This window comes from Natator depressus, chromosome 2, assembly GCF_965152275.1.
Source record: "Natator depressus isolate rNatDep1 chromosome 2, rNatDep2.hap1, whole genome shotgun sequence".
In the NCBI taxonomy this organism is placed as follows: domain Eukaryota; kingdom Metazoa; phylum Chordata; order Testudines; family Cheloniidae; genus Natator; species Natator depressus.
In genome coordinates, this window is record NC_134235.1 from 6486781 (window position 1) to 6499342 (window position 12562).

Consider the following 12562-nt stretch of genomic DNA (forward strand, 5'->3'; position numbering starts at 1 on the left):
AGATTCTCCTGTTTTTCCAACTTAAGATCACATTAGCTCTTTTGGCCACAGCATCACACTGGGAGCTCATGTTCAGCTGCTCCACCATGACCCCAAATCTTTTTTCGGAATCACTGCTTCCCAGGATAAAGTGCCGCATCCTGTAAGTCTGGCCGACATTCTTTGTTCCCAGATGCATACAGTTACATTTGGCCATATTAAAGTGCATATTTTATGCTTGTGCCCAGCCTACCAAGTGATCTAGATCATTATGAACCAGTGACCTGTCCCCTTCATTATTCACCACTTCCCCAATTTTTGTGTCATCTGCAAACTTTATCAGTGATAATTTGATGTTTTCTTTCAGTGATTTATAAAGATGTTAAATAGCAGAGAGCCAAGAACCAGTGTTTGAGAGATCCCACTGGAAACACACCTGCTCGTTGACAATTCCCTGTTTATAATTACATTCTGAGACCTATCAGACAGTCGGTTTTTAATCCATTTCATGTGTGCCATATTAACTTGGTATCATTCTAGTTTTTTAATCAAAATATCATGCAGTACCAAGTCAGATGCTTTACAGAAATCTAACTATATTATGTCAATACTATTAAATGTATCTACCAAATTTGTAATCTCGTCAAAAAAAGACATCGAGTTAGTTTGACAGAATTTATTTTCCATAAACCCATGTCAGTTTGCATTAATTACATTACTTTTCTTTCATTCTTTATTAATTGAGTCCTAATTAATACCACATAATCGTGCCTACAATATATTACTCAACTCACAGAAACGAATGTTTGACTGGATAATGCAGGGCTCATTCCTTTTGTATTGCCTTACAATTATTTAGCCCCTATCCAGCACTTTCATCGTTGAAGAGTTTTGCAGATAGAATCAGATTCTGGTCTTTGGAGTGCCACAGGTGGAAATGAAGGACAAATTCACAATACTGAAGCGAATCAATGACAAAGAAACCCTTGGGGGGAAATGGAGCTGCAAACCCTTGCCAAATTTTCAGACGCTCCATCATCAATAATTCAGCTTTTATAAATTTCTAATTTAGACCCCATGGAGCCCAAACCTTTTCTCTGCGTAGTTTCTTTCTCTGTTCCCTCCTGGAGACTGTTTACTAGACGGCTGAGCGGAAATCCAAGAATAACCTTTCTATTTATGGGGTTTCATACATATTTATGTGCAAAGAACTAATCTGCCTCTTGCAATCACAGTCAGAAGCACTGAATTGCCCACTAAAGGCTCTGATGAGGGACATCCATAAAATTGGGAGCAAAAGCACCAAGGACAAACTAGACCATAACTTTGCACCGAAGCGGGACAGAAATAAATAAAGGCACAGGAGCGGCTCCACCAAAATTGTTGACTTTTTTTTTTCCCCAGGATGAAGTTGCTTTTTTAGCGACCAGAGCCAAAGAGGAGCCATAGCTGTGGTCCTCCAGGTTTATTAAATGGGAAGGAACTTGGAGAGATGCTGTTCTTCATCGCCCTGGCACACACATCTCTTGGCTTCAGCTGAAGTTCCCAGTCAAAGCCCCTGCAAAGCCATTCTCGCCATCCCTCCCAGCCCACCCTACCACTTAACAGACCATGCACGATGCACAAAGAGGGCAAGCTTATGGCTTTACTTTCGCAGTGCACATCGTACGAGGGACTTGCAGGCCTGGGGACTGAGTCCCTCTATTTATCCACAGAAAGTATGACCTGAGCAGCAGCAGCAGGGAAATGTCTTCCACACTGGCCCCCAGACGTGCCCTGGCACTGAACTGAAAGGCCCTCTCTAGGGACCAAATGGCTAGTCAGTCACCACTGCTCATTCAGTCCTAGGGCTTCCCTGTAATAAAGCTTCAAGAAGAGACAGCATAGCTAGCACTGATCTTATGAGACCTGGGTTCTAGTCCTGGTTCTGGCACTAGCCCGCTAGGTGACTTTGGAGAAGTCCCTTCCCATTTTTAGGGCCTAGTTTCCTGATCTGTAAAATAGGGATAATACAGCACAGTGGCCTCCTCTGTAAAGTGCCTTCAGAGTGATGGATGGTAAGAGTTGGCTGGTATTATAAAAGGTGCCAGTAGGAGAATTAAAGTGCTTTGGCCGGCAAACAGAGTCATTATGGTAGCCTGCTTGATAATACAGAGAAGGAGTGTACGTTAGTGGCTACATCAGGGCAACTGGGTATTCCAACTTTGTCACCGACTCACTCTGTGACCTTGTGTAAATCATTTAAGCTCTCAGGCTCATATCTCCAAGTACTTAGGTGTCTGACTCCTATTGATTTGAAATCTAAATACTGAGGAGGTGCTGGGCCCCCATGCCTTAACTCTGCAATGTGTACAATGGGTCTCATGACACTTTCCTACGCTAGAGAGGGTGTTGTGAGGCTCTTTTTATTCATGCTTGCAACATACTTTGAGCTCCAAGGACGAAAGCCAGCCAAGAAGGGCAAAGCATTTACAGTGCAGAGTTGCTGGGGTTCCTCCCCGCACACCCTGCCCATCTGTCTTTTTGAGTTTTTGGAAGATAAAATGGCTAAAGTCTTACAAACAACCATGCTCCTTTGCTGCGCCATGTGCCCGCTAACTCTAGGCAGATATTTAAAAATATCATATTGGTTTTTCATGAAAGCCCTGAGGATGCTCCCAAATCATCAAGGAGCGAGCAAGAAAGAAAATTAAAATCTGCCGTTTAGTGGTGTCTCTGACACACAGCTAATTAACAGGGGGAGGCAAAGCGGGATGAAGGGGAAAGCTGCCTGAACAGATCAGCTCAGTGCTAAATCAGAGAACAAGAAATTTGTATCCTACCTTATTCCGGGTCTGGGTTTGTCCAATCAGAATGAGAGCATTGGAGGAAATGATGGACAGGCAGAAGTTGATGAGAATGACAGAGCGTTCTGAGCGGATGTATCTGCAAAGAGAAAAGAGGGAGGGGACTACTGTATTTTAATTTGTATTACAGTAGCTCCTAAAGGGTGCAACCAGATCAGGGCCCCATTGTGCTAGGCCCTGTATAGATACTTAGTAAAAGATAGTCCCTGCCCTAAAGATTTTATAATCTCCATAGACAAAGGAGGGGGGAGGGCAAAGAGGTACCGTGACTTTCCCAAAAGGTCACACAGCAGGTCAGTGGTAGAGCCAGGAACAGACCTCAGGCCTATGCTCTAGCCACTAGACAATGCTATCTTCCTAGATGAGACAGGAATATAAATGTTAGGAGTGTATGAGCTGACAAATCAGTGGCGTACTCAGTCTCTGCCAGTGGCAAAAGCTGGATGCTTTAGGGGAAAGCACAGGACTCCAACTGTACAATGCTACACTATATGAGGATGAAGTTTCTTCCTGACCCCAGGTAGTGATCAGCTGGTGCCCTGAAGGACAAAGATTGAAAACCCCTGTAATTTTTATCCTAGCTACTGTCGGTACAGATGCTATTCTTATTCATATAAATGTCTAAACCTTTTCTGAAACTTGCTAAGCGCTAAAAGTTCTCTTCAGTTCAAATGATGTGAAAGGGACCTTGAAAAGCAGCTTTAAACAACAAAGCAGACGTGCTAAGATTTCCAAAAAATCAGTCACAGAGCCACAGGCATGCAGGCTATAAAAGGAGATTACAAATAAATGCATTTTCTTAACAAACTGCTTGAAAATCAACTTCCCCCCTTTGCTTAACCTGACAAGGCATCCCTGAAACAGAAAATAATCATTGATTGGTTTCTAAAGGTGCTGCTGATATCCTTTCCACAGGAGTTGGGGGGCACAAAGCCCTTAAAAAAACAGGGCAGTCATGTAGGTGTCTAAGTAAGGATTTTGGTGCTGGACTCTGGGAATCCACAGTAGCAGCTCTTGACTTTAGCACCTACCAGCCTCAAATCATTACTCCTTTCTGATTATCAATGCACAGCACAGCTATGACTTGCTCCTGAATTGTGTGCGTGGAATCTAATTAAACTCACTCATTAATTTGGGGAGATTTCTCAGTACACTTCTAATTAAAGAAAAGAAAAGAAAAGAAAAGAAAAGAAAAGAAAAGAAAAGAAAAGAAAGTGACTGCATTACTCAGCAATCGACTTAGGGCCCAGTCCCATGCATGAGTCACTTTACTCATCCAAGTACTCCCACTGACATTGGTGGGCGTTTGCCTGAGTCGAAACAGGACCTTAGGCCCAGGGAAATTAGAGAGTGAGCTCTATTAGCATCCCCTGGAGGTCATGGCAGGATTTCTCTCTGAAGTGTGTATTCCAGCATGTTGCCTAGTAATTTAATAACAGTGACTAATTTTGGGCAACAGTAAATATGTTGGGCTGTGTACTGAGCTCTGGATTCCTTGCTGGCCCAGCCAAAGCAGCATTCACTGCTCAGTGCGCCAGGTGCCCGGGCTGTGTTGAGTGGGACCATGTGCTGTTGGTACACGGCCTGCAGCCTTCAACTCCACTTTACTTCCCTTTCCGTTTTGCGTTCAGGCAAATATAAATGCTCAGCATGAACTCCAGCTGTGGCTCTGTGACACTGAGAGTAACTGGGTTTATGCTGAAAGCAGCAATCAGCCCAAACTTCCCTGAGACTCAGCTCTTGAGCTCTCACTGAAACTAGGCTCCTAGCCAGCTCTCGCCAAGACTCATCCTCCCCCCAACATCCCTGGAAAGCCTCTCTTGGAAACTCCAGCCTGCAGTTATCTTGCTCGGAAATTCAGCTTCAGTTTCCCTTGAAAATTGAACCCAATCTTTCCCCAATATCCACCTCAAATTCACCTCAGCTCAGTCCCCAGGCTGTCTCTGACTCCCCATTCCAATCTAGGCCCAATGTTCACGCACACTGGTGCTGGGTTCACTGACAGGTGAATCTAGCCTATGTCTCAATGCAAATATTCTGGAAGTCTCTAGTCAGCAAGCATCCCCTTCTTTCAGAACAGATATGTTCCATGCCGAGAAATCACTGCTACAGCTTCCAGCTCTGAACCACCAACCCTCTGCTGCTTGCACACAGGAAGCAGGAGGCAGTACCTTGCCACAGAGGGTGGTGGAACAAGGAGCCTACATGGGTTGGGGTGTGTGTGTGTGTGTGTGTGGATCCTGGCAAGGGGAGGCAAGTGAGTCTGGCCTGACTTTGCCTAGAGGCTCTAATCTGGTCCCTCCACTTAGCAACCACAGACCCTACCACTCCCAGCACACTGCCCCCTAGAAGCTACCTTTAACCCAGGACACTGGCCAGTCCAGAAGGCATGAGACACCCCAGGGCTTGGCTGGGATCTGCCAGGTTAAACATTGGTTGAACAGTCACAAAACCTTCACAGTTCAGCTTTCAATATCATCTCAGCCCTTGCAAAGGCTAAGAGGGAACCGTATTGCTGGGGGAGACCAGGTAATTTGAACGGCAGTAGGGATATAGGCATGGGAGAAGGAAGGGGAATAGACTGTGGGATTAGAGGGGAGAATTGGGAACCTCTACTCCACCTGGAAACAGTAGACATCAAGGACCACTGAGGACACTGCCAATTGTCTTGGCTCCGCCATTTCCTACCAGTATGAGTGCCAAGCACCAGTCCTGGAAGAATGCCCAAGTCTCCCTATGTCTGACATAAATTAGCCATAAGACATAGGGGGTAAACGGGTCAAGCTCTCCACTGGCCACGAGCCCAGTGGAAGCTGCTCGGTGGCAACAGAAACAGATGCTAAGATTAAAAAGGCACATGCAGACGCAATCCAACGATGGTGCAGTGTCAGATTGGGTGATGCAGATGCTGCAGCAGCAAGCCATGTAGTCTGGAAAAGCCTTCCTTTTCCACTTCCCCAAATCCCTGGTGCCCAGCACCCTTTTCCTCTCCTGTCTCCCTAGGACAGGGTGATGTGTTCTCAGAGGGCAATGGGGGAAGCTATGGCCATCTGGTGGGTTATCTCTGAAATTCCCAGGGTGGGGTGAGAGAGACAGCACACAGAGGAAAACTCAGAGCTTTGAGTCATGGTAAAGAGCACACAGAGCAAATGTAATGCAAACCATTGAGTGGGGGCAAATACATGCTCTGGATGGGAAGTTATCTGGACATTCACAGCCAAGTGAAAGAGGATTCAGAGTGGGCGGAAGGGTAAACCTCCCTTCTTTCTGTGGCATATGTTTAGGAATAAGCATACTCTCTTCTTGGTTTTCCAGCTAGTGAGGCAATGTACAATGATCAGAGCAGGAAGACAGATGTCCTGGACTCCATTCCCATTGGTGCGATACTGGGTGAGTCGCTTAATATTGGCAAAGTGCTTTAAATTCCTTGGGTCAAAAATTACATGACTGTAATCTATGTCAACTTTCTTTTTTTCCCTGGGCTCAAGACACAAAATTGTGATCCTGATTCTTGAGTCCCCTCAGTCCAGGGCTTTTTGGATTCAGTCTGTTTGAACAGAAATCTTCCATTACCATTATTATCATACTCATAATCATCTTGCCAACTTCACGGCCTGACATAACCCCAGAGAATGGCCCTGATTCCCCAAGGCCCTGCAATACCTGCAATCATCTACACCAATGCAAATTGTAAATGCTTCTGTAAATGCTCCTGTTCCCATTACACCTATTCTGCACCAATTGTAAGTGACGGTACAAGGTACAGGGCAATGGACAATGAGGCTCAGTTGCCTATGGTCAATGCAGATTTGTCCTGCATTCCCCAAGGCAGTCAACCTTAGTCAAGACTTGGCTGACGGTTTGTCATGGAATGAGCAGCTCGTTTATAATGAAGTACTGGCCATTGAGGTCTGCACTAGCTGTGAGCATCTCTACCTCACTCCAGTATCCAGATTACCACAGCTTCATCCTTACGGAAACAAAGCCCCCGTGCCTTCATCATTGCCCTCGTCCTAGAATAACCCGTAAGGCAGCAGTCGTCCCTTCTGGCCCGCACTCCACTTGAGTCTCTGTGCACTCTGAAAATACTGAGATGAGGGGACATTCGGGGCCTGCCCTCTTCCACCTACGCTACATACACACCACATCCCAAAGGTGCCACGGCACAGCACACTCACCACTGCATGAGAGCCACTGCACATTCCTCTCCTTGAAGTTAAACGCGCCTGCATTCACCCACTAAAGCGCAGGAGATCACACCTCCTGATACTCCAGGGTGCTTCCGATGGGGCAAAGCCTCGCCAAAATTGAGGCAGTTTGGAACCATAGCTCCAGCTTCTCCAAGCTGCAGGGAGAGCCACACAACTATGCTTCTTTCGTTATTTCTTTGTAACCACACTTTCTATCTGGCTATCTTCTCCTATGACCCCCCACCGCAGTATCTGAGCACCTCTAGGGAAGGGAAGACAACTGGATTTAAAGCAGGGCCAGCATGAAACAGGAGGCAGAAGCACCTTGGCAGTTCATGGACAGCCACAAAAATTACACTCAGCTGTGAGGAGCAGGAGGTGAGACTCACTCATGCTGATATCTTGCAGAAAGACATGGACGTAGCTTTCACACAGCCATCAGTGGCAAACCACAGAGGCCTGGGCTTTTCTGCTTGTTGACTGGCTGATGAGAGAAGCAGTGGGAAAGCTAATCAATACAGAACATTGATCATGGTGGTATGGAAAGGTCACTGCAGCTCAGTGGGTTGCTACACAACATTGAGATCAGGGATGGAAAATACACGAGAACATTCATGAATGCTCCTGGGTGTCAAGAAGCAGAGGAAAAGAAGTCACAACAATCAGAGCTTTGCAAGAGGATTAGATGACCTGGCCCATCCCCAGCCAGGGAGGAATGTTCCCTACAATCTATCCCCCTTGGCTTTGCCCATTTGTGGGGCATTTTTTGAGAGAATTCTGCACTCATATAAGGCTCAGGATGGATTGTTCTGGGCAGAGAAGTCCTCTCTTTACCCACAGAACATGTAGAGCACATGGATCACAAGCAGGCTGCATCTCCAAGCCTCACCAGGGGCAACCACTGCTGGGGACGGGGAGGTAGTTCAGTTTTCATGTCCCATTATGTCACTGGCTGCTCTGTCAAGGCTGCAAACAAAGGGAGTGATGTACCCTTAGTGGAGGGGATGAGTGAGGGTTGCCACCATCTGTCCACCAGACACTGGACTGAGTCCACCAAGAGATCACTAAACAGCCCATCAGACAGTAACAATGTTCAGTTTGGAACCACGTTCTGCCAGTTTGACTGTATCTGAACTGGTCACTCGAGCCAAAAAGCTCCAACCCACTCTCACTGATAGCCTGGCACGTATCAGTATGGGGAAACAGCTTCTGAGGATTTGACTGAGAACCCGAGGATTCTTTCATGTTCTCTCAGGTATCTTGCCCATTCTCCAAAAGTCCTGAACTCCCCCTTCCCTCTTGCTCTCATTCCCGTTTCCTCTCTCTGCCTTCTCATACAGAAGCAAACTCTAGTTGGGCAAAACTCTGGGAATGTTTCCAAATTATCAGCCTCAGTGAATCTATTCATGAGAGCAGGTTGGTTTTCAAGCTGAGCCTACACACACACATGCTCCAGCTGCCTTTGTCCAAAAGTCTGCATGGGAAATTCTCAGCTAAATCTCCACAAAGCAGCTGAATTCCAGTAAGTGCTCTCCACAGAACACCATGTGGGTAGAACGTTGTTGTAACAAGAAGCTACTTTCCCATGCATTGGCAAAAGGCCAGGTTTGCGGAGTTCCTGGACTCGGATGGTAATGACTTAGGAATAATACAGCTGGACCCACTTCTGAGAACTCCCCATTGTCTGTAAGAGATAACATGGCTAAAAGGGCTGACTTGATCCTGGGATGTGTAATACACAGAGGAATGTTGAGCAGGAGATATTACCTGCATACAACACAGGGGAGATTGCTACTGCAAGTGTGTCCAGTTCTGGTGTCCGCACGTTAAAAAGGATGTTGAAACAATGAGGAGGGTTCAGAGGTGAGACACGAAAATGATTTGAGATCCGGAAACCTGCCTCACAGTGAGAGATTAAAGAACCTCACAATTAATTTATCTTATCAAAGAGACTTTAAGAGGCGATCTGATCGCAGGCTGTAAGTATAGGGAGAAAAATTCTGATCATAGAGAGCTTCTTAACCTAGACAAACTTGAGTCGCAGGCTCACTTGGAAACTCCTGCCTGTAGTTGGCTTGCTTGGAAATTCAGCCTCAGGTTAAATATAAAACTGAGGCCCAATCTTGCTACAAACTAGCCCCAACATTCACCTCAAACTCACCTCGACTCACTCCCCAGGCATAGGCAAACCAAGACCCAGCGGGTGGAATCGGAAGCTAAAAAATTCAGGCTGGAAATAAGGTGTACATTATTAACAGTGAGAGTAGCTGACAATTGGGACAGTTTACCAAGCAATGTGGCACATTCTCTGTAATGTGGAGTCTTTATAGCAAGGTTGGACTTTCTAAAATATACACTCTAGCTCAAGCACAAGTTGTTGGGCTCAATGCAGGAATCCCTGGGTGAGGTTCAATGGCCTGTGCTATGCAGGAGGTCAGACTAAGCCCCTTCTGGCCTTATAAACTACAGAGTTACATGTACCTGGGCTTTGAGTGGGGTCTTTCCTCTGGAGACTCTATGCCAGTGCAGGCCTTGGATGCATCAAACTTTGTATGTTAAGGAGTCAAAGCCACCACAAAAATGCAGCTACTTCTGGGGTGATACACAGCAGCTGTTTAGTAGTGAACAGTAACCCTATTCAACAGGAAGTGAAGAAGAATCCCATATTTGAAACTACAGGGGGAATTTAGGCAGACAGAATGTAGCTATCTAAATTGGGATTAGGCCAGGACGCTCGGTTTTAATACCCTTAAGTTTATGAAAATTGCTGTGGGATCATTCGGACCTACGTTTTCAAAAGTGACTAGTGATTTTGGTTTCAGAGTAACAGCCGTGTTAGTCTGTATTCACAAAAAGAAAAGGAGTACTTGTGGCACCTTAGAGACTAACCAATTTATTTGAGCATAAGCTTTCGTGATTTTGGGTGCTTCGATTTTGCCCATCTCCAACTTGAGACACCTTAAAGGGTCCTGATTTTCAGAAAGTGCTGAGCAACCACCCTCTGAAAATCAGGCCTCTTAAAGTGTCCCAAGGTGGACACCCAAGAACCGAGGTACCCCAAAACAGCGAGTCACTTTTGAAAATGTTAACGTCTGTGACTCAAGTGTTCAGAGAACTAGCTCCATTGCCTCTCCAGCCAGCACCATACTGGGTTATGTGCCAGAGAAGAGAATGCCATCTACTGAGCCACCAACACCACATCCTTCAGCACCTGCTCGTCAGAAAATGGCTCTACCTCGGATACCCAAACATCCACAACAGGAGGGCAGAACCTCCAGAATCCACCCAGCCCAGGTGACAGCTGCTGTGCCCAGTGAGAAAAGTGGAGAAAGAAATCTGTACCTCCAGACAGAGACGTAAATGATAATCAAGAGCAAAAGCGTCAGCGAAGATACTCCACAGCCTACGATTAACGTGACAGAAGGGACCAGCACCTTTTCCATGTTCTGAAAGAGAGAAAACAAGAGACAAAAAGGATGCTCAGCAAATGCTACCAGCTCGGTTTCATAACAAGATCTTTCCCCCACAATTGCCTGAGCACGTGTCAATTGACCTGGCGATCACATCAAACTGAAACAAACAAATAGGATGTGAGAAACAGACACATTTTTGGTTGACCCAGCCTCTCATCACACCTGATTCTATTCTCACATAGACTGGTGTAAACCAGGAGGGATTCCAGTGAAGTTAATGGAGACAAACAGTGTGAGAGTGCTGCCTGAGAGAGGAGAACTGGGCCCTTCATCTTTAACACGAGGCTCCCGAGAGGGTTAATGAGGCAATGGCAGCAGGCGGGCCGCACGCTCGCATGTTTACAAATCAGCTCTTCTGGGAGCGGCTATCATTGCAGCTCGGAGGATGAGAAGAGGGTGAAAATCTTCCACCAATTAGAAAGCACCATCTGGCAGGCAAGGAGACAAAACAAGCGAAGGGGAAAATAAATAAATAAACTCGGTGATAACATCCAGCTGGAATGGCCATTGTTTCACCATCCTTCCTCGACTGCACCCGGCGTCTCTTCCTATGCACAGCAAGCCGGTACACTTGGAGGGAATTCACCCAAATTACAGAATCCCACCTGCCCCTACTCCCTCACCTCCCTCCTGTCCCCTCACCTGGGAAAAGAAAGGAGTTAACTAGCTACCCATTCACAGCCAACATACAAATCCTCAAATGGCATCTGAGACCACAGCAGGGGAAGATGATCATATTATGGTGACTCCCTCCTCCTGAGTTCCTCCGTTTGCCCCAAACTTCCTTTCATGCTTATGCTTTGAATCCCATATTGTTTTGATTCCTGGATGTTCAGCCTTGGGGGGTCCCATGGTCTCATCCTTGAAGTAAAGAATTTGCACTTCTAATTTTTCAGTTCAGCTATAACTCTTCTGCCACGCAGTGGGTGGCGGGTGGGGGAAGGAAGGAAGGGGGACGAAATTAGTTTCACTCATGGAAAGAAAGGGGGGAGTCTAGTAACTAGTAATTCATACAGGACAGGGAAAAGAATGGTATGAACTGATCTCCTGTGTGGCCAAGTCCGTTTGGTGGACCCACCACTTGGCTGGTCAAAACTGGGCTGTGGCATTGAAGGATTGTCTTAAACTCTGTGAGGCCAAACTCATTGCAGGTGTAACGGCACCGAATGCAATGGAGGTAGACCAGGGATGAATTTGGCTTGTTATTCATGCAGAAGGAGATGCGGGGGTCTACTAAACATTAAGGTTGTCCATGTTTTTGCTTGAGACCTTTATTGGGTCAAATAGCAAGTGGTCTCACTGGTTCCCAGACACTGCCCATGAGTGGAGACTTTGGGGGTAAACACATGGCAAGGCAGTTTTTAAAAGGTTTGGTGGTGGAGGGCGTGGGAGGGAGAACCTGTACAGGTAGTTCATCCTATGCATTAGACCTGACCAGCCTTTAGCATAGCTGGAGAAGTCATGAGTGGGGATGGGAGAGAGGAATATCTCTCTCTTGATGTGTGAACCCACAGCTCCTGTCAGCCATGTGCTCTTGAAGCGTCAAGTGCTCCATAGTGGCTCCTCCTAATCTGGTTCTCCAGATCATGGATGGCAAAATTTCCCCTTCTCCAGACTACACTGTGTATTTCTCTGTTGCATGTTTCTTATCCACCATGCTCCATGCTATCCATGTCAATGCTCCCGGCTTGGAATGAATACAGAACAGCTAGCAGAAATCCACAATGCTGATGACAGAGGAGAATGATCCCTTGTGATTGAACTGATTGAGGCAGCTTGTGAGGGTGTGAGGCCAGGGACGATGACATTATTAGGTTTTCCGGTATCCAGGTTTATTGCTACAGCTGCTGAAACGAGGTGGTTTCTGACATAAACATCCCCCAGCACTGGCTCTGCGTGGATCTGGGACAGGAACAGGCAGCCCTCACAGACAAGTAGTCCGCATGCGGTTAACTCTGCAATACACTCTGCTAACTAGGGACAAGCAAACCAGATTGGACCAAATGAGAACTGAGCTGAACCTTTGCCCAGAAGTGAACTGCACCTGCTCTGAAACTTCCCTGCAGTTTGAAAA

At 46.4% G+C, this 12562-nt stretch overlaps 1 protein-coding gene across 10 annotated transcripts in view; it reads right to left on the bottom strand.

The window, feature by feature from the left end:
* Nucleotides 1–12562, bottom strand: part of ADGRB1 (adhesion G protein-coupled receptor B1) — a 370873-nt gene that overhangs the window by 69635 nt on the left and 288676 nt on the right. For all 10 annotated transcript variants that reach the window (XM_074943756.1, XM_074943760.1, XM_074943759.1 and 7 more), the window contains 2 exons: nt 10358–10461; nt 2802–2904 (listed from right to left, as the gene is read on the bottom strand). In XM_074943756.1, coding sequence (XP_074799857.1) covers nt 2802–2904; nt 10358–10461 — 207 coding nt within the window. The remainder of the gene's footprint in view (nt 1–2801; nt 2905–10357; nt 10462–12562) is intronic.